Genomic DNA, 23,298 nt, shown 5'->3' on the forward strand with positions numbered 1-23,298 from the left:
CTATGGGATCTTATTTTACAACCTGTTTAATTAGCATTGGTGTCTAATCTGTCTCTCCTGTCTTCTTTCTACCTCTCTCATACTTGTAAACATGTATACTACATACTGTTCATTTTAAAGTAGAGGATTCAGTTCAGCATTAATCAGGAAATCTACAGTAGGAAAAAACTCAACAAGTTAATAACTGAATTAGTTGATTCCTAAACTCTGCATTGGCTTTTATCCACCATCTAAAAACAAGAGTGGTTTCTTCTAGCTTCTTTTACACATGGAACAGTCAGTGCTTGACATCTGATTTCACTTTGGTAGAAAGGAATTGGTTGAAACTGACTACCTTGCCTCCTACATCCCTAGCTGACTTCAAAAATCCCCAAAATGTTACTGATCAGAATGGGAATAGGCTTGTTGGGAGGGGATCTAAGAGGACAAAAGTCTCCAAAATCAGGTAGAGATACTACCTGTAGAATTTCTACATGTTGGGTATTACCCCATGTTTTGCATAAAATGTAGAAGACAGGATTCAACAGAATACAGTATCTCTTTGAGCAAAAGCTTCTTTCCCCAGTGGAATCAAAGGGGAATCATTTCCTTTCACTCTGCAGTTCCCATATGCCCTGAAATCTGTTCTAGAGGGCAGGAAAAACAAAGCAGAACTTCAGAATACTGCAGAGGAGAAGGGAAGAAAGTGCCACCACTAGTGCTAGTACAACGTTGGAATTAGCTGACTTTATTTTCCACCATATCTTTATGGGCCGACTAGAATGCATAAAATACATCATGCAAGCTTATGGTTTTTTTTCCCCCCTAGCACTTTTATTTTAATCTCTGGTGTGTTGTTAAATTCATTGAACTTGTTTTCTGTGAAACACCTTAGTGGACAATGGAGATATAAACTTTTTCAAACTGAAGAAGAAATACAAGTTTGCAAACCTGCTTCAAACCCTCATTATGGATGCTTATTGTAGACAGTTGTTTTAAAACATGGGCAACATGACAAACTATACTCACACTTCTTTAGCCTAAATTTAATGTGATACATTAATTGAGCCACTGCTGTTATTTGCAAAGCATTAAGAGAAGAGCTAGACCTCTAATTTACTCTAGATTAAATCTGCAGTGACATAGGCTTGTGATAGTGTTATTTTAATTATTTTATGTATACTTGACTAGGAAATGCAACTATACAGTTGGCAGCTGATTTTGTTTTCTGAAAATGCTACATGGCTTTAATTCTTCTTCTTCTTCTTCTTCTTCTTCTTCTTCTTCACAGATTATAAAGTGAAGAAAGAAGAAGAAATCAACATCCTTAAAATGCAGTATGAAAAGAACCTGAGCAATGAAAGAACTCTTAAAACACAGGTATTTAACTTTTCTTTTGATTCTTTGTTGAAGTCCTACATCAGTCTTCCTTTGTAACTGTCATTTTCTTGTTGCTGTTGAAGCTCCATTGTTTTTACTAGTGTTGTTAAAGTAGCAGAAAAAGCCATTGCTGATGTAAAACAACTGATATGCAGCTTTTTCTCCATTATTCTCCACCACAGTTCCATAACATGCTTTATTTATTTGTGATTAATTATTTAAATACATGCATACATACATTTTGACCAAACAAAATATTAAGGTTTGACATTTAACAATTTATATTCTGCTTTTTAAGAAGGTTGAAATTGATTCCAAAATAATAAAAATCACAATTATATGACATAATTCCGAATAAAACAATACAAACATAAAATATCAAATACTGTATATACTCATGTAAAAGCCTAGAAATGTAGGTAAAAAAAATTGACCCCCCCCCCCCAAAAAAAACTGTCGAATTATCTATGGGTCAATGTTGGTACTGTACTTTAACTCTCGTTTAAAAAAAAAGAACCATCTCCTGGTGAAAGGCAAGAGTGTCATCTGTCCTGGAATCATTGAGCCCCCTCTATTTTCTCATCCATCCAGCCTTTAGTATAAGCACAAACAGTTATGCCTGCTGGAATTTTGTAAATTCTTTGGCATTCTTTTCCTTTGCTTTGTCCTTTACATCCTTTGTTAGATGCTCCTAAGTTTTACCCTCGACTTATCCATGGGTCATATCAAAATCCATAATTTTGGTCCCAGAACCTGCCCTCAACTTATTTAAGTTCCAGTATGAAAACTGGCAATCCGAATACTCTTATAGCTCATAAGTGCCCCTTTTACAGATCTTTGCCCAGGAAAAAATGTGCAAATAAGAGTTTAGATAAAACTTTCTGGGTAGCATTTTGCTGGCTGCTTCATGACAAAGTAAAAATAAGGCTTTTTTGAGTATAAGGGCAGTGCAAAACATTACTTTCTTACATAGCTCCAGATTATTCTTTTGGGTTAAAATGGCTTATGTACATAAAATAATATTTCATGTTGACTTAACATATCCCATCTTCTTTTTTTCTTTTTTAAATTCTTTATTTGAAATATATATTAAAACATACACAAACAAACACTGTTACAGACATACACAGAAAACACATGTACAAAAAAATAAAATCGTGACTTCCAAATCTGTGGCAAATAATATATTGTTTTGTATCAACCTTCCCCTTGTAAATAATTCTAATTATAATGGTCTGCATTTATCTTATCCCATTATCTTATCCCATTTTCACTCATTGATTATGTTTTGTGAAATTTTTACTTTGCAAAGAAGAATAAAATGGTGTTGATATTTAAAATTGTTTCCAAGGGGAGAGCTGTAGATAATCTCAAAAGCAGCATGTATCTGGTGCATTCTACAAGGTATTCCAGTTGTAAATTATTATCTGCTTGTTATCTGGAATTATGAAAAATTAAATTCTTCAATGCTACACAATTGTGTGAATAAGCCACTGAATATTCAAGTTTGTTTGTATTTGTTTGATGTTCAATAGGCTGTCAACAAATTGGCTGAGATAATGAATCGAAAAGATTTTAAACTAGATAGAAAGAAAGTGAACATGCAAGATTTCAAGAAAAAGGAGAAGGAAAACCGAAAGTTACAGTTGGAGCTTAACCAAGAGAAGGAGAAATTTAATCAGATGGTAATAAAATATCAGAAAGAAGTTAATGAAATGCAAGCGGTAAGAATTTGTTCACTTTGTTTTAATGTTCAGTATATTTTCAATATTCAGTAGTAGCATTTGTAAAAGCTAACATACACTCGAGAATTAAAATATGTTAAAGATTCCATTCTTCTGTCATTGTAAGCTATATGATTTAGCTAAAGAGATGTTCAGCAACATAGTGTGTGATCAGATAATAGAACCATGATCTTCCTACGCACAAAGTAGCCTGGTGGCAGGTGATCTGATACTCTCCTGAAAAAATCTTGCTAAGAAGAACCCATAATGCCCTAGGGTAACTAGACTGGTACATCTCACATTGTTGTGGCTTGCTCCTCTGGATCAATCAGAGAATAGAGTGTTGGTACTTACTATCAAAAGTAATTCAGCAAAGGTACAGAAGAGTAATCCATCTCCTCCTTAATTATGTTACTGAAAAACATAGGCAGTAATAGGCACATCTTTCCTAATGGGGGAGATTTTGCTGTAATCTATTACTGTCTAAATTCTATTCTGAAGCTAATACACGTGTCCCTCTATATTTGCTAGAGTTAGGGGCACAAGACCCCCGTGAATATGGAAAAACCACAAATAACAAAAACACCATGTTTTTACCTGAGAGGACACCTCTAGGAATCTCTATGTCTCCCAGTGCAACTCTGTGGTCAACGTCTGATAGACACTGACCATAGAACTGCAGTACAGGAGCTACAAATGCCTAGTAGAGTATTCCCTCTAGGAATCTCTGGATCTTTCAGTGCAACTTTTAGTTAAAGTTGACCATAGAGTTGCACTGGAAGACCTAGATATTCCTAGAGAGAACATATTAATCAAATCTGTGAATAATCAAATCAGCAAATATCAAAGCCACAAATATGGAGGGATGAGTGTATAGCTATTCAGGCAAGGTTAATGAATGAAAATGAAGGGAGGATTTGAAGTCTCCTGACTTCTACCTCTGATTTGATGGCATAAGGTTTAACCTCCAATGTAGTGAATTGTTATTCTAGAGTTTTGCAGAAAGATCCTTCTTCTGATTTCATGCTCTATATTTTCTACCCACTTTAGCAACTTGTGGAAGAATCTACATACAGGAATGAACTTCAGATGCAGCTGGATAGTAAGGAGAGTGATATAGAGCAACTGCGTAGTAAAATTTTAGACCTACAGCAAGGCATGGATTCTACTAGTGTTGCTAGCCTTCAGCCAGATGAGACTGATGGAAATGTTGTAGGTAAGAGGTTCCCTGTATTATTATTATTATTATTATTATCCTGCCCCTTCCCCAGATTGGGACTCAAGGCTTACAATGATTATTCAAACAATTTTATATCTTACTCTCAGGGCTTTATTTCTGTTTCAGATACAGTAATAGCTACAGGAAAAACATTTTCTCTTTTCTTATAGTAAATTCAAGCAGTTTAAGATTTGTATCTGAAACAGGCTGTGAAATTCTATGCATTCATATAGAGTAAATTTAAAAGCTTTTTTTTAAATAATTTAATCTTATAGTAAAGCTTTTTATTGACTTTTTATGTACTAAACAAAAAAAAATTGCCCTCCACAGTCTCATCACTGTTTTATTATTATTATTTGTAGATGATGACTGCATCCACACTACAAAAAGAATCCAGTTTGACATCACTTTAACTGCCCTGGCTCAATGCTATGGAATTGTGAGAACTGTAGTTTTTTGAGACATTTAGCCTTCTCAGGTGCTACAACAAACTACAATTCCCAGAATTCCATGACATTGAGCTATGGCAGTTAAAGTGGTGTCAACCTGGATTATTTCTGCAGTGCAGATGCATCCTATATATTGTTGTATAGATCACTGCAAACTTAAATTCCATATATATTTGAAGGTATAAAATGGCAAAGCTGGGCCATTAATATTGTGCTTTGCTATATGAGATCTATCTTTCTTAACATCTAGCAATGCTACACTAACAAAAAATAAAATCTCTATTTCTTAGCCTTGGCTGGTCACTTCCAGTTTCTAAAAACTGCCTTAGGACTTCCAGTTCATTTTCTCCTTGTCACCTCATTTTTACCCCCATGGCAAACCATGCTCCCAGAAGTATGATTTGCCATGGGGAGGTCTGTACCTGGTTTCCTGGAAGTACAGTTTGCTTTCCTCTGGTGTAACCATATTAAAACCAAAATAGTTTTTATGGAAGAAAAAATGAGATCGATTACCTAATAATTTCTTAATTCTAACAATAGTTTTAAGATTGAATACAATCCCACATTTCCTCAGAAGTAAGTCCCATTAAGTTCCATGATGCTTGCTCCTAGGAAAATGTGCTTAGTGTTGCTACCTTAGAGGTTAAGTCCCTCTTCTTCCTCCACCAGCCTTGTTCTCTTCATAATAGGTTTTACATTGGATTATAGACTTTAAAGAAGCAACTTTTAAGTCTTACCTGCTGCTTCCCCTCCCCTTCAGGAGATCATAGTGGGCAACTTTTATTAAATTCAAAATGTATGGAAATTGGTGCATATAATGGTTTTAGCTATTCATTCTTCATTCCGCTTTGAGCCAGTTATTTTTCTTTAGTCAGCAATTCATACCAGGCACATGTGACAAATTGTCCCCAGATAAAAGAATCTGAGCATTTTGGAGTTAAGCATGATGTAGTTTGGCATTGTAAGCATCAATTTTTTATGAAGTATGCAGGTAATTTTTGTCTTTGTAGTGATTATATATAATTGTTTTCATAAACCCCAAAACTGTAATTTGAAAACTGAATAAACTACTTCTCTCTTATTCTTTATATTTAGCTGATTCTTCTAGCATTCCTTATTTATTTCTCTTCTGTTCTTATCTTATGTGAGTAATGGGACAAGTGGGTACTTTTTCCTTTTTCTCCTGCTTCCTTCATTTCTTGTGAACTGTGGCTTTCAATGACTATATATTTATGCAAAGTACTTCATCTGCCCCTCATCCAGTGCTTAATAAGATTTTGATTATTTAAAAAAATCTTAGTAATAGTACCTTTTATGTTGCAACACAGTTTTCAGACTGAAGTCCTGTCTGACTGTTTCAAAACATACTAGTTGAAACAGTATTAGATATTACACTTACAAAATTATTTGCTGTTCAACCTGTAGTCGTTGTTTTGACATAGTAAATGAATTTGTGACAAAGCATGAAAATGCTTCAGTCCTTTTTTTGTTTAGTTGTGCTTCTTACTCCTGGCTTGTCGTACTGTTTGGTAATCACTGATGGCTGCATGATATTCTTTTTTTTCTCTGTTAATTTTATGTAAGTAAAATGACAGCTAATATATATTTATTTTTTGTTTTGCTTTTTAAAAAATAGAATCAAGAATGGAGGGCTGGCTTTCAATACCAAACAAGGGAAATATAAAGCGTCATGGGTGGAAGAAGCAGGTATTTAAGAATCCTATTTTCTTTTTGCACAACCCATATATTAATTATTAATAGTAAAACCAAATATTGTCCACCACTATTGTAAATATATTTATTTACAATAGTGGTGGACAATATTTGGTTCACACTATGCAGAATACATACATTTATACATTTAAAATTAAAATGCTACCACATCAGTAAAACAAATTTCAAACAAGAAATTAATATATTCAAGAAAAGTATTATAGTCTAATCTTACTTTATTAAACTAAGAAGGAAATCAATTTGTATTACATAGGCTGCATCCATATTGCAGAAATAATCCGTTTTGACACCATTTTAACTATGGCTCAGTGCTGTGTAATTCTGGGAATTGTAGTTTTGTGAGACATTTAGCTTTCTCTGTCAAAACCTCTGGTGCAACAACAAACTGCAATTCCCAAAATTCCATAGCACTGAGACATAACTTTTAAAGTGGTATAAAACTGGATTATTTCTGCAGTGCAGATGCAGACATTTTTTCCTGATTTACAGTAATTAACACTTAGGCCTTTGAAGCTACTCATATCCACATACAAGTAGCTTCAAAAGCTTTATGGAGTTAATTACCTGTAAATCATGCAAAAACCATCCAGTCTTTAGGCTTATGTAGTCCCCTCTCCATTTTTTTCCTTATTTATTTTCTCACTCACAAACTGTAGTTTGCTAGGCCTGGATGAAATGTGATCAAAGCTACCAGTACTGTATGTAATGGGGAGGAGTGAGAGGTGATAACAAGATCTGTAACTTTTTATAATGTTGAGCCACACTCAACATTTGTGTTCTGTTTCTGTATAATTGGTTTTGTACCCTGAGAAATAGGAAGTGGGTAGAATTGCCTTTTATCATATGCAAATATGTGCATTAACAATTTCTTTCCTTTTTCTTTTTTTTACAGTATGTTGTGGTAAGCAGCAGAAAGATATTGTTCTATAATGATGAACAGGATAAAGAACAATCAAACCCATCTATGGTATTAGATATAGAGTACGTAATTCTAATATTAATTTGAAATAGCAAACCACCAAGATAATTTCCTAGAAAAAAAATTAAATATTGACTGTAAATGATAGATTTGAAAACTTGAGACAAACTATGAAGCAATCTAAGATTTGTGGCACTTACTTTCCACATCATGTAGATATCTTGTCTGGACTCTCTTAGATTTCCAATTGTCATTTCCCAATTTTATATGGGAGCGAAGACAGTAAACAGTGGATTAGATCCAGATCAGCAGTTTCATTAATCTTTTTCCTCAGTTCCCTTTTCATGATTCAGTGGAGGGTCATCCAATCCTACAGAGCAGGGTTTTGTTTTGTTGTTTTGGAAAGCAAAGGGGCTGCAGTGGAAAAGAGGATTCAGGATGATTACATTGTTGCCTGATTTTTGTAGTGAAAGCTACTCTGGATCCAATCCCTGCCAAGCACAAATAAAAACTATGGTCATAATTCAGGTTGGGACAACTGCACATGAAAGTGTCCTTTACATGTGCAGATATATTCTTTTTGGTGCTGTGGTGTTCCCACCCTCTTCACACAATGCCTACCCCTCCCCCCTTTTAAAGCCCCAAAGCCACCTCATACAGGAAAGATTGGACAGCTGTCTGGCAATTCCTCCCTCCTTCTGAGTGCAGTATAGCAAGAGAAGATGATTCTGCGAGTATATCATGTCTTAGCATCTTAACAGTTCAATTTTTTAACTTATTACAAAGTCAGTTTGCATCTTCATTAATAAAAGGTATAGCATAATATCATACAAGTCTTCAAATAATAAAATGCATTATAGTGCCCTGGTGCTGCAGTGGTTAAATGCCTCTACAGCAGTTACTCACTCACAACCCATAATATTAGAATAATGTAACCATAAGGTTGTGAGTTCAATACCAGCCAGGGACTCAAGGTCTACTCAGCCTGGCATCCTTCCGAGGTCACTAAAATGAGTACCCAGCTTGTTGGGGGCAATTAGCTTACCCGTTGTAAGCCGCTTAGGGATCACTTAAATGCACTAAGTGGTATAGAAATGTACTTGCTATTGCTACTTTAGGGTTTTTCAAATAGATAACTTGAAATATTCTTATAGCCATTTTACTTGAGCATGTCAAATTCATTTGGTGGACATAGTTTTTTCCATACTATCTGCAGTATTTTTATGTTCACATGTCATACCATTTTTTTTCTGCAGCAAACATGTAAAGTAGAAAATAAGTACAGTGCTCCCTCGGGTTACGAAATTAATTCGTTCCGCGGCCGCTTTCGTAACCCGAAAAGCCTTCGTAAGCCGAATTGCCATAGGCGCTAATGGGGAAAAGCCGCGTTTCGTGCGAAAAAGCGCCGAAAAGCACCAAAAAAATTTTTCGTAACCCGAAAAACATTCGTAACCCGGAACAATTATTTCCAATGGGATTTTTTCGTATCCCGGAAATTTCGTAACCTGGGTATTTCGTATCCCGAGGTACCACTGTACAATAAAGAGGTGAACATCTGATCTGGTATTCCTGATTGAGGTGCATCCTTCTGATGTGTGTTTGTAGACTGGAGTCTAAGAAAGTCTTTTGTTTGCTGCATCAATCACCAAAGTAGCATAATGTGGTTGTGGTAAATACAAGTGCCACATACAATAAGGAGCCACCCTAATGAATAAGAGATAATACAGTGAAATAATTGGTAAATTAATCTAGAACAATACCATGTCTGTTCTAACTACAATTATTAAAATGATTAATATATAAAATATTTATTACATTTCAGGAAATTGTTCCATGTTAGACCTGTGACACAGGGAGATGTATATAGAGCTGAAACAGAAGAAATTCCTAAAATATTTCAGGTAACACCTTTCATATAGAGATTTTAAAATATATTTTTCTTAAACAGTTTGTTCACTGTAATTAAAATGATAAAAATAATGACATATGCTTTTTTTATTTGTCTCAGATTCTGTATGCCAATGAGGGTGAATGCAGAAAAGATTTGGAAGTAGAACAAGTACAGTCAGCAGACAAGGCAAATTTTCTGAATCATAAAGGTCATGAATTTATTCCAACGTTATATCACTTTCCAGCCAACTGTGAGGCCTGTGCCAAGCCCCTCTGGCATGTATTTAAGCCACCCCCTGCAGTGGAATGTCGGCGGTGCCATGTTAAGTGCCATAAAGATCACTTGGATAAAAAAGAGGAATTAATTGCACCATGTAAAGGTAAAGCACAGCCTCGCATTGTATTTTGAACTGATTATTCCATGTACTTCTAACAATAAATTGGCTCCAGACAGTGGCCTAAATCTAATTGCTTGTTCTAGTTAGAACACTTATAAACACAAGAGGAGAGGTTTTCAAAGACAAGAACTCATACCAAATAAGACCATAATAAATAATTAAGCAATCCTGAAGAAGTATAAAACACATAAATACCCACAGCCTCTGCAGATAGCAAGTGAACAAAAATAAATAGCAGAATAGCAGGCCTGAATAAACTGCAACAATTCCTAACACAGACTATAACCATTCGTGGAAAATATCTATCTTCAATCATAACATAATGAAAAGAGACACAGAAAGCTGTCAGATCCATACGTGTACAATATAGGCATGATGCCAGACGACGAATCAATCACTCCTGGAAATTGGTGGAGTTATTTTGCTGTTCTTCCTCTGTGAAGTATTTTCAGTATTCAACATGTCAGTCCCCAGTGTTGCTTAAATTCACTGCATTGATGTATCAGTTGAAACAGTCCCATTGAATTGGTTCCTGAATGGCAAGTCAGGACTTATATAAATTGCATAGATTTAGTGGATCTGCTTGTTTAAATTAACAATTGGATTTAGAGCCTTAGTTCTTATTTAAATCAGTTTGATTTAAACCATGACGGACTTTCCCCATTGATTTTGATTGAATTTAGCTTAGACTGCAACCCCAAACACACATTTACCTGGGGGCAGGTTCTGTTGAAATTACTTCTGAGTAGACATTTGTAGCAGTGCGTTAGTAGGGATGGATATGTAATATGTTATTTTTAATGTTGATCCATTTATTTAGTCTTAACTAACTTAATTCCCATTTATTTTAACAGGCCTGCTGTAAGAGTAATTAAACTTCAGTCAAACCCAGTGTTGTTTAAATTTTTAGTGTGAACAGTAGTGCACTAAAAACTAGACTTTTAAATCATTTCATTATTAACACTTCATTTCATGTATGCAACTTGGGTGTGTGTGTGGAACATGAATTTAAAATTCAGTTGTTGTTGTTGTTGTTGTGGCTTTACTTCGCGAATGAAGATTCAGGAAGGACCCATCCGTGCTTTCTACGAGCGCGTTGATGACATTGGATGTATCCTTCCAGCCTGTGCAATGGATTTTTCTGGTGGAGCGCAGCGTGAACTGGCCTCACCCTTTAAACCTGAGGTTCGACTGCTGAGGCCTTGACAAGCATGGATGGTGGCAGCGAGGTCCTCGGGTCGTAGGTTTGGTTAGAGTTTCCTTCTCTTAGATGGTTGACCTTACAGGGTTAGACGAGCACCATCTGCCCGGGTTTGGGATTAGAGTTTTCCTTCTCCTAGGATGGTTGCCATAAGGCTAGAGAGCCCATCCTGCCCTTTGGCGCTCTTGGTCAGACCCTTCGGTTGTGACCTGTCTGGCATGGGAGGCCCTGCCGGTGGCTATTATACCACCGCCAGCATAGCTCACAACTTCATTAGGGTACGCAAGCCTCTCCCCAACACAGTCAGCGCATAGCTGGAGTTCAGTACTGTATTTGTAACTAACTAATGGGTCCCACACATAAATTCATGTTTAGTTGATATAATTTGAAAATGTAAGGATTTTAACTTTGGACAGGTAGAGAAGGAAGAAGGACTCACATAGGGGTAATGTGCTTAAGTGGAATAGAAGCTTTGGGAAATAATAAAGAGATTTGTCAGCTGCAGAAAGCCGCCTCAGTTAAACATGTTAAATATTGCAAAGCAGTCATCTTTATCTAAGGTCTTATTTAGTTATTTAGAGGACAGTACATTTTCAAGCATCATAAAAGCCATGTTCCTAAATGAATAAAGCTGAAGCTCTCTATTTTACCTGAGGCTATAGAAGTGTTTGAATAATTTTAGAAGAAGGTTAGTATTCCTTCAAAGACACCATTGCCTACCTCTATTATAGGAAATTTGCAGCAGCAACAACAACAAAAATACTTGCTTTCCTTGCCACAAAAAAACTGTTAGTCCTTTGTTTCAACAGTGACGGTCTGACATACATGTGTCATTTATTTATTTTAATTGGACAGTTGCCTGTATAAAAAAATCTTAATTCAGTAACCATATGAATTTTAGTTGACTGAATAGTCAATTTAAATCTCCATAAATTTCTATATGACAAAAATGGTTCCTAAACATGGTTCAGGAAGGTGAATGCATGTATCATAGCAGGCATCGTTTTGGAAAATACATCCTGCTTCATGCAGGAAAAGTGGGTCTCTTGCTAATGTTTCCAGGAGTGGCATCATTGGGGGTGCACAGGCTGCGGCCTGCACCGGGTGACACCCCAGAAGAAGGGTGATATCTGCTTGGGACCTCCTCCCACTGTGGTATAAGAAGGGCCAAGGACACCTCTCCTGACCTGCTGTGGTGACACTAGTCCCCTCATGAGAAGGCTGGTGCAGTCCCTTCCTGGCTTCATCATGGTGGGGCCAGTCTCTGATAATGCACCAGCGAAGAAAAGGGCTGAGCAGTCCCCTCCTGATTTCATCGCTGTAGCACTCATCCCTGGTGACACAGCAGTGAAGGAGAGGGCCAAGCGCTCCTCTCCTGACGTGGTTGTGACACCACCAGTCGCCTGAGGATGCTAGTGATAAAGCAGTGAAATAGAGAGCTAAGCAGTCTCCTCTTCATTGTTGTGATGCCACCAGTCTCCTCATGAAGAGGTCGGTGATGCAGCAGCAAAGGAGAGGGCCAAGCTGTCCCCTTCTGACTTTGCCATGGCAGTGCTGGTTTCCTCATGAGGAGGTAGGTGACGCAGCAGCAAAGGAGAGAGGGCCATGTACATTCCTCCTGAGTTCGCCTTTATGGCAATGGCCTTTGGCCACCCTCCAGCAGTTCCCCCACCCCATGCTGGGTGACACCAAGGGTGGGAATGCCATTGGCTTCCAATCTTAAAAGTCCTTACATTCATACATATTTGTAATAAAGAGTAAATTTGAAAGCCAGTTTAACATCTATGAACTGATTAATATATGAACATTTTAACCAATTATTTGACCAAAGTTTGTAATCCTGATTGAATGTTAGAAATTAAGCTGTTTTCCAGATATTTAGCTATCCAGAGAAATGAAAGAAAACACAAATCTGATATATAAGATACTATTTTTAAATGCTGTGTGCTTATTTATTATCTTTTCACAATATAATCAGTAATAATCATGGTTGTATGATGCCCTTGTTTTAATTACAGTATGCTTTTTCTTTTTTTCTCTTTCTCTTTCTTTTGATTTAATAGTGAGTTATGACATAACTTCAGCAAGAGATATGTTGTTATTGGCATCCTGTCAAGAAGATCAAAAGAAATGGGTTACTCATTTAGTAAAGAAGATCCCCAAAACACCACCGTCTAGTTTTGTCCGTGCGTCACCCAGAACTCTTTCTACAAGGTCCACAGCAAATCAGTCATTCAGAAAAGTTAAGAATGCTTCTGGAAAAGCTAGGTGAGACACGACTGGAGTAGGTTTTACTTATTTTTCAGTAGGAGAGTATCTGTATGTAAAATAATTGACATATGCAAATAGGATTACATTAATTAGGTAAACCTCATATAAAGTGATATGTTTAAATGTGGTTTCTAGTTAAGGACAATTTGTAACTGCAGTGTAGCAAATCATCTTTTACTGTAGCTCAGGAGCCGTCAAATGCCAGGATTTGGCATGAGTGGGTTGGCACCAGTAAGACAGTGAAGGGGCCATACATCTCATTGTCACACCCTATCTGTGATCCAGGCCCAAGGGGACTTTCTGCAAAATGGTCAATAGTACCTGTTCTAAGCTCTGGGACTACTGTTGGCTGTTTCACTATAGTTTCAGGTATGTTCAGCTCCTCCTAAACATTTTTAGGTCTATGAAGGTTTGCTTTTTTCTTCAGACTAGCAAGTGATTAGATTTCCTGTCACTTCCTTGTTTGAAAAATGATCTGTGCAGACTGAAGAAAAGCTGGAGAGAGCAAAATGTTTTCGTATGTGGTGAAATGGCTAATAAAGATCCCTGGAACTAGGGGTGTTGTCTGTTTAGGTGTTGTGGTGTGTCAATCACTAGCGAGCATGCAAAAATGGCTGGAAGTGACTATACAGTCAGCCCTCCTTATCCATGGATTTTGCATCCAGGGATTCCTCCATCTATAGTTTGGATTTTTTTTTTAATCCAGAATGCAAACCTTGATTTTGCAATTTTTTTAATAAGGGACACTATTTTACTATATCATTGTATATTAATGGGATTCACGGAGATCTTGGAACTAAACCTCAGCTTATACCAAGGGCCCACTGTACTTTGTCCACCCATGTTATACCACATGTGAATGTAATTATATGTTATACCCTATGTGAATGTAAAATGATTAATTGGAGAGATTTTAAAATCTTAATGCCTTTTGAGCAAATGATTCTTCACAGTAGTATATAAACTTAAAGAGAAGTATATATAGTTTCATGTTTATGTATCATAATCTGATAACCATAAAGAAAGTATGAAATGAAACTAAGCCTTTAGTATTCCTTCCAAGAGAGAGAGGTAGCTTGTTTTCACTACAATCAGCTGTATTTTCAGTACTTATTTTCAGATGTTTATATTTTAATAAGAAAATAAGAGATATGAGCTTAAAATATATTGGGCTAAATTCAGCTATTAGTCTCAAGTAAGTTGATCCACTGAATGATTGGGACTTGTGAAATCAGCACTTAAGTAAATGCTATGATTATGTGTATGTGTGTGTGCTCTGGGATTAACGGATTTAGCTTCAGTGTTGTTAGTGTTTTCCTAAAAAAATATTGTTCTTTGTATCATCAGAGTTTTGCCTCATCATTGCTGATTTTGTTTAGACTGACAGTATGTAAACACTACAGGAATTTGGTTCTTCATATAACTCTGTGCCTGTTTTACTATCCTCTTCCATATTTGATCTAACTTTTTAACAAGATATTTCTCATACTAAATCTCTATCATTGTCATTGGTAGCTATTACTTTATGTAAAGCACAATAATAGTGTATATTATTTGGAACATAAAGCATGTCTTTTGAACATTTATACAAAAATGCTTCCAGATGCTTAACTAGCCTGCTTTAAGAAGTTTCCTTGTACACCTGGAAGTGGCACAAGATACTTCACAATTTACTAGTAGAAGAATTACTCTTCTTTGCAAAGAAAGGTCATCCACCTCTTGTGGGTGATAGAAATAACTATAAACTTGAGATTTTGTTGGGAAATTGAAATGAAATGGGCATCAACCATAAGAGTGTACTTAAATCACACATTTAACCAGTGATAAATAGCTCCTTAAACTGATACCCCATGGATTATCCTGAAAGCCATATAAAACAATACAAATTTATCCTATAGTAATGCTTTAAGATCCCTAGGTATATCTTTGCAACTGATCTCTTAATAATAATGAATCTTTTTTTTACTAAAGTGGGCATCATCATTTGTTTTAAAGCATTATTGTGTGCTGGGGGAGTTGAGTCTCATTTAGATGTCCCTGTTGACTACCATCCCTTACTCTGTTTTTCATACCCTTTCTTCATTCTGTTGAATTAATTTGTTCTGTATGTGCTTTTACTTTTCTTTTAGCTCAGTTTTGCCAGAAGTCTTAGTTATTGCTAATTCTTAATTCCATATGTTAATAGAGTCTTATAAAATTCAAATCATATTTTCTTAGAAGGCAGGAAATTTCCTTCATTATGTCATATACCTCAATTCTTCTGATGTATTTTTGTGTACGTAAACTATTTCTCAAAGTTCTGCAGCATAGACTCCATCCATACATGGAGAGAGAAATTCCAGAGGTGCAAGCAGGATTCAGAAAAGGAAGGGGCATTACAGACCCCATTGCAAACATACGATGGCTAATGGAGTCCGTCAAAGAATTTAAAAAAAAAAAAAGAATCAGCATGTGTTTCATAGACTACAGCAAAGCATTTGATTGTATAGATCATGAAAAGCTGTGGAACCAAAGACATGGGGGTGCCGCTACACATGATAGTCCTGATGAGGAGACCACCATCAAAACAGAATTTGAGGAGACAGAGTGGTTCTCAATTGGCAAAATGGTCAGGCAAGGCTGCATCCTGTCACCCTACTGGTTTAATTTATATGCTGAAAACTACATAAGAAAAGCAGAATTAGAATTGGAAAAAGGAGGAATTAAGATAGGAGGAAGCAACATTAACAACCTAAGATATACGGACAGCACCATAATATTAGCAAGACATTCAGGAATTGGAACAGCTAATAAGGACAGTCAAAGATGAAAGTGTAAAGGCAGGTCTGATGCTGAACATAAAGAAAACAAAAATAACAGCTACAGAAGAAATACACAAATTCAGTCTAGACAATGAGGAAATTGAAATAGTTAAATAATTCCCATATCTAGGATCAAACATTGACCAGAATGGAGACTGCAGTCAATAAATAAGAGGACTAGGAATGAGAAGAGCAGCTATGAAAGAATTGGAAAAGATACTGAAGTTGCACCTAGACTCTGGGATGACCTGCCGGATGAGATCCGTCAGATTACCACCTTGGAAACCTTTAAGAAGGCTATTAAGACGGATCTCTTCCAGCAGGCCTTTCCAGACTAGGTCCACCTCTATTTTCCTGCCCCCCCCCCCACTTCTCTCCCCTTTCCCCCATCTCTTTTTCCATCCTATCTGGTCCCCACTATACATTTTTTTAAACAAATCTTCCATTGATTTTAACTATGATTTTATACTACTGTTTTAATATCTGTCTGGTTTAATCTCTTTTTAGTATTACTGTGTTTTTATACTGGGTGGGAGGGATAGGAGTTTTAGAATTTTAACTGTATTCTCTTTTATTGTTGTAATCCGCTTGGATTCCAAGAGATTAAGCGGAATATAAATTATTATTATTATTATTAATATTATTATTATTATTATTATTATTATTATTATTATTATTATTATTATTATTGAAGAGAAAAGACATACAACTGAGCACTAAAGTCAGAATCATTCAGGCCATTGTATTCCCAATTACCATGTACGGATGGATGCAAGAGCTGGACAGTGAAGAAAACAGACAGAAAGAAAATCGACTCACTTGAGATGTAGTGCTGAAGAAAAGTACTTAGGATATACCATGGACAGACAAAAGACAAACAAATGGGTTCTTGAACAGATCAGACCAGGGCTCTTCTTGAAAGCTTATGATAATCAAGTTGAGACTATTATACTTTGGCCACATCATTAGTTGGCATGGATCACTAGAAAAAAACAATAATGCTAGGAAAGGTAGAGGGTAGAAGAAAGAGAGTAAGACCACAAACCAGATGGATAGACTCGATCAGGTTATGGGCAAGGGCTTGCAGGATCTGGGCAAGGCAGTGGAAGATCTCATCCACAGGGTCACCATGAGTTGGGACCAATTCAAGAGCAGCTAATAACAACAACAAACCATTTCTTCACTATTTTCCTATCTAATCCTTGACATTTTGGTATTCTTTAATCTCCCTCTGGCTTTTTGTGTTTTCTGTATTCAGTTTTTTAGGGAGAAGGAATGATTCATGGATAGCTGTTCCATAACTGAAAAAAAGGCAAACCTTTATTACGTAAACACTTTGCTGGGTTACCTGTTGGTTTAAAACATAGAAGTGAAGTTTGAGGTTTTGCCTGAACATTTTGGCATTTTGTTTGCATTTTATATCATGTACTGGAGTGACAAGCACCAGAAAGATGAGATTCAGAAATTTCTATTTTGTTGGCCTAAGGGCTGGTATCTAACTCACTAGTGCTAGCCTCTGTGGATCTCTCAGGAGCTCTCCTTCCTCTGTTGCCAAATGGCTACCTTCTTTGCACAAAGCCTGTTCTTTACATTCTTCTTTGTCATCTTGTTTTCAAGCCCACTCAGGCAAGTCTTCAAGAGGTCTGAATCTGGAGTTATACAGCAACAAGTGTCAAGTGGTTTTATGCCTTGAGAACAGGACAGACTAGAGAAGAAACTTGCTGCTCCAGATCTGCTCCCTAAATCGCCCACACCCATTACCCTATTGGCACTGCCACTTAGTTCTCAGCTTCTGGCCCAACCTGCCACATAGCCACATCTTCTGGACCTGCTGGCTGCACTATGGGGAAACAGCTACATATTGCCTCTCCTCTCCCCCATGCAGAATGCAAATAGGGCACTTCACAAAGGTGTGACAGTTCATTGTGTAATTGCTGTCTACTAATTATTTACCATAATTAGCACTTGCTGTAGAGCACTCTGTTTACTGTTACTGCCTTCCTACCTATGAACAGAGTCCTCTTTGGTGTATAGGATGCTACATCATCTGGTAGTAACACTAGTGATAGGCAAGTTTGCTTACTTTATTTTTTAATCTAGAATTAAGCTCTCACTGAAAAAGATTGTCAAAAAGGGTTAGAATTATATTTTAAATTTTGAAGAGATTATGTCTCATTTCAATCTGAAGTGCTTGTACTTGTACACTGACATCCTTGAAATCAATTAGACTTTAAATAATATTTTATTTTATTTATATGCTGCTTTTCTCCCAAGCCACCTTGAGAGAAAGGTGGCATATAAAATAAACAAATACATAAATGCTATAAAAACTGACCAAATATCACTGTATGGAAAAGGCTTGTAGAATGGGCCTATTGGTGATTGTTGCTGTTGAATATCTCAAAACATACTATAAGCTGTAGAAAAAGTTAATGTTGATATCATTGAATTTTGATGTTTTCTAGTTTTTTCTAGTTTATTGTGGTTTTATGAAGCTTTAGGTTGCCTTCAAAATTTGGAGAGCTGAGTAAAAATAAAATACTGTATATACAGTTTATAATTAATCCATAAGTATTACCTTGCATTAGATTTCATGTCATTTTTTTCCTGTGACTGTCTTTATTTCCATTTCTCTCTGGATGGTTTTTCTGCTATTTTCTGGCCACTAAAACATCATGTAAAACTTCATATTACATATTTTCATTCTCTATATATACTGTAAATGATAAAATATTTATGAAAGGGAAACAAAAGTATTTATGCTACCTATGTTCTTTCTCAGAAATGCAGGTGCTCACAGTATACAGATAGATATACAGCACATCAGGGGATCGGATAGAACATGATCTACATTTTTCTAAGAGCAAATCTTACTACCATAATCTACAGCATTTAAAACTGCCAGTTCCTTTTAGGCTTTTCTTTTCTTAACATTCAGTTACATTCTTAGATGCTGCATGTACAAATGTCATTGCTTGGGTCCTGGATGTTTTAAAATTATGCTGTCAACACAGCCTGCTTAAACATTGTTTAGGAGACAAAAAAAACCCCTTAAATTTAAGAATGGGAAAATAAATTTTCTTCTTGACAGAACAGCTCATTTGCTTCTCTCTCTCTCTCTCTCTCTCTTTTTTTTTTGCACTGACCATACGTTTAAACCTTTGGAATAGCTTCTCTCTTTTATTCAGCATTAGCAAACAGATCACTTCTCCTAAACCATATTTTTTTTCATATGGAGTATACAATCACTCTTCATAATTAAATCGCCATGAAATGATAATTTCTAAATTTCAATAGGTCAAAGGAGTATGGCTCTGTGGGGGACATTACCCATTCAGAAAACTCAAGTTACTGGTGAGTAGCTTTTGTTTTTAAACCCTGGCACGTGATTCATGTGACAGTAGTAAGAAAGCAGAATTGCTTTCTTCTGCTAATGAGGAAGAGTTTTCTTATAACTGATACTATTTTTCAAATTGTCTTTTGAGAGGTCTGTTGCTTTCATTTTCTTTGCATCCTTGCAGATCACTTGCTAGGAATCTTGGTTAATGCTATGTGTTCTTCTTGAAACTGTTGGTAGAAAACAGTATGCATATTTTCTCAACAGTCTTAATTCTGCTGTGAAGAATATGCCATGGTGATGGAATCGATTCTTGGAACAATTACATTTCACTAGTATGCTTTCTATTTCTTCTGTAATCTTGTGGTGAAGGTGCCTTTTATTATTCTCAACATAGTGTCATCTGAAAAAGATCTATGGTAATTTTTAACTCAACCTTATAATATTGAGGATATTGTTTAAAACTGAGTGTACTTGGGTAAGTAAGATGTCTAGGACGAAACTAGTAGATGTTTCACATTAATTGTATTGTTTTAACATTTCCTAGAGAGAGAAGTAAAGTAGCTCATATTTTTTACCTCTCAGTTTGTCTTGACTATCATAGTCTTTCTACAAGAAAGCCAGTTTAACCTACCCGGAGCTTCTAACCTTCTTCCATCCAAGTACTATGCTTGCTCTGAAAACTTTCCATTCTGTAGTTATTCTACAACAGGATTGCAAGTTCACTAACATTTCTTCTATGTAGCTTACTAAAAATGCTACTGTCTCCTATGCCCTGTGTACCGGCACATTTACATCTACTCCACAGGTCCTATTCTAAATCCAGAGGCAAATCTCACTAAATTAGGTGAGATGGGTGCTTATTAGGAAGCAGGCTTTTTCACTGGTGGCCTAACATTTACAGAACACTCTTCCTAGAGAAATGTTCATGGTAGCATATTTTTGGTCTTTTGATCACTGAGTAAAGGCATTTGAATTGATCCAGTCCTTTAAAATGTCTTCAAATAATAATTTTATGTCTTTTTTTTAAAAAAAAGAATATTCAGTCAGCCTGCTATATCCATAGATTCTTTTTCAGACTATTCCACTTTTGCATGCTGTCAGTAGGATATTCTTCATTGGCTAGCTGTTTTGTAGCTTTCTCAGTTTTCTCCATTAGGTGGGAGCGGTAACTTGCTAGAAAACATTTCTGTGGGAAATACGGAGAAGGAACCAACAGTTTCTCCCACCCTTGCCTCCCTACAAAGCTCCTCAGAGGAGTCAAACTGGAACTGCTGGCTAATTAGGGACACAAACAAACATGTGGACGACAGTTTGGTCAGAGTGTAGGTTGTACGGAATATTAGAAGAGATACGAGTCTGCACTAATATTGAAGACTTCTTTAACATGAATGGGGGAACTTAGTGCATTTGGCCTTGTGGTAGACTAGCTCTATGAACCTACTTTTTTATTTCTCCTTTCTGCAAGGCTCTTATCTTTCATTGAGCTTGTCTGTTTCTGTGTTTTAGTAACCAGTTGATATGCCCCAGAGAAGAAGACAGGATTAAAGCAGAAGAAACTCAGCATTAATGCAAAGACCATATTGCAAGGGGGGAAAAACTGATTCACTGTGATTTCCCACCATTATTTGTATTTTAAGCAGTAGTCGATTAAGTCTAATATCTTGAAAGGCTATACAGAATACTTGTTTTTTTAATCTAAAAATCACTACCACTACTCATTAAGACAACAACTGTGATATTTCACTATAATGTCAGGCTGTTCTAGAAATAGCAATAAATATTACTCTGTAGGCACTTCCTAAAATAGTAGTAGAAAGGTTAAAATCTAAGCATGCTCTATAATAGTGATGGTGAACCTTTTGGAGGCCAAGTGCCCAAACTGCAACCAAAAACTCATTTATTACAAAGTGTCATGTCCCTCTGGGTTTCTAGTAAGAAACTCTGATAAACTCTGTGCTGGGGCGACGGCACATGTGCCCACAGAGAGGGCTCTGAGTGCCACCTCTGGGACGCGTGCCATAGGTTCGCCATCACTGCTCTATAGGGAATTAATTGCGCTGATTCGCAAAATACATGATTGTCTGTTAAGTTTACAATCAAGATTTTCTTCTCTTTAGACTGTTTCCTCAGTATTCAGACCTTCCTGCCTCAAGATACAAAGCTCTTCTGAGTCCCCCCCCCCCCCCGAATAAAACTTGAAAGAGCTCTGTCCTTATCTGTTCTCCCATAAACTATTCATTAATGTAAGGTTAAAACAGACAAACAAAAATTAACCAGCAATTCACAATTAAGTTTATGAACAGATGACAAGTACCATTAGTTTGAAAATATTTAATAGTTTAATAACACGTGGACTCGTTACAAAGTGAGTTTCTACTTGTGTATTTGAACTAAAATAAACTTGTCATCTGCAGAGTTTTATAGTAGATATTTTATGTTATAGTGTTACCATAAACTGAGATCTGTGAAAATATAATAGCCTGAATAACTGTATGTATTCATTAACTAATGTTTTTGAATTGTATTCTTAAATCAAAATTTAGTTTGTGTTTTAAATTTGGTGCTAAGAGGTTTGAAAATTAAATTGTGTTTTTAAAGTGGCTTGAATCCTGTGCTAGGAAAAAGGAGGTATACTAAATAAATAAACAAATGAGAATAACTGTATGTATGGTAGTTGTTAAAAAAAAATAAAATGTAATAAATAACAAATATACAAAATTTTGCTTTATTATGGCAAAGTACCAGTAGGAAGGTGGGGGGCAATAGTTCAGTCCATGAAGATCTGGCTGCTTTGAGCTCCAGGAAGAAAAAGGCAGGTGCACTTCATTTGAGAGAGTACCTTCATTTCCCTCCCACCCTGACAGCTGATTCTCCATTGTTTGAATTATCATGGTCTGAATTGCTTATTAATTTTACTGTATGTCCAAAATCTTTAATATGGCAAGACTTCTGTATTATTCTGGAACATTAAAAAATTCATAACAATGTTTAAGTCACCTCAGTCACTTGCTCTAATAGTACACCAAGTTGTCTTTATCCACTGATTTTTTTTATCCATGGATTCAAGCATCCATGGCATCAAAATATGTTTTTTAAAAAGTATACACTTTTATTTATTTTAGTTCCACTTAGGGGCAAAGCAGACAGGCCAAAAGGAGCAGCCAGAGGCTGCTCTGGCCCCAGTTGCTCTGGGACCACTGGAACCAGACAGCCCACTCCCAAAGTGGCCCACCACCATGGTCTCAAACAGGCAGCTGGCAAGAGAGGCTTTTTGTCCCTCCTTTTTCCAGCTGCTTCGGGAGCATGTCATCTAAACGCCACGACCCTGAAGTGACCAGAAGCCACTGTATTTGGCCTGTCTGTTTCGTGCCAAAGAATACTAAATCAGCAACAGGATATGTGTTAACAGAAAAACACTTATAAGGGAAGCTTAACAAACAGTTCCATTAGGGTAGTTATCCAGGTGGCATTGTACAGTTAGGATGAAAACAAAAGTTCACTGAGGGAGCCTTTCATCTTGTGGCTGGGTTCAAGCAGAAAGTGCCTCTCCATAAGTAAGCAGTTCCTGACAGTAGTCTGAGCCAATGTGAAGTAGTGGTAACATAAGAGTTGACCAGTGCTCATAAAAGAATTGTGATTTCTTTTGTCCATTACAAGAATTGGTGGTGTAGGGAGGTTTTTCAAGTAACTATATATTTCACTCTCGAGTCCACCATTTTTCCAGAGTTTAAATCTCCTGTCTTCCAGTGGGCAGCTATTTCAGTTCTTGCAGCAACCAGAAGGAAGGTGATAATGCCCTGTGTTTCAAAGCATTGTTTTATTTGGTATACAAATGGAGTAACAAAAGTGCAGGACAAAAATGGATGGTTTGTTGGGTGATAAGTGTGATCTGGTTTATGACCTTTGTCCAAAAAGCTCTAATTTATAGACATTATATTCTCTTATAGAGATAGGAGCCAGTCTGCAACCCCTCCAGCATGATGGTGAAACATT

The 23,298-nt window shown here is 36.4% G+C and overlaps 1 protein-coding gene across 2 annotated transcripts in view; it reads left to right on the forward strand.

The window, feature by feature from the left end:
* LOC121917280 (rho-associated protein kinase 1) overlaps positions 1–23,298 on the forward strand; it is a 105,635-nt gene that overhangs the window by 78,476 nt on the left and 3,861 nt on the right. The window contains exons 25-33 of one of the 2 annotated variants that reach the window (XM_042443080.1): positions 1,271–1,359; positions 2,895–3,083; positions 4,134–4,299; positions 6,388–6,458; positions 7,378–7,466; positions 9,227–9,305; positions 9,413–9,674; positions 12,957–13,161; positions 19,263–19,319. In XM_042443080.1, the coding sequence (XP_042299014.1) occupies positions 1,271–1,359; positions 2,895–3,083; positions 4,134–4,299; positions 6,388–6,458; positions 7,378–7,466; positions 9,227–9,305; positions 9,413–9,674; positions 12,957–13,161; positions 19,263–19,319 (1,207 nt within the window). The remainder of the gene's footprint in view (positions 1–1,270; positions 1,360–2,894; positions 3,084–4,133; positions 4,300–6,387; positions 6,459–7,377; positions 7,467–9,226; positions 9,306–9,412; positions 9,675–12,956; positions 13,162–19,262; positions 19,320–23,298) is intronic. The other variant, XM_042443081.1, reaches the window with a different exon arrangement.

Source organism: Sceloporus undulatus, unplaced genomic scaffold (genome assembly GCF_019175285.1).
Source record: "Sceloporus undulatus isolate JIND9_A2432 ecotype Alabama unplaced genomic scaffold, SceUnd_v1.1 scaffold_14, whole genome shotgun sequence".
Taxonomy (NCBI): Eukaryota; Metazoa; Chordata; class Lepidosauria; order Squamata; family Phrynosomatidae; genus Sceloporus; species Sceloporus undulatus.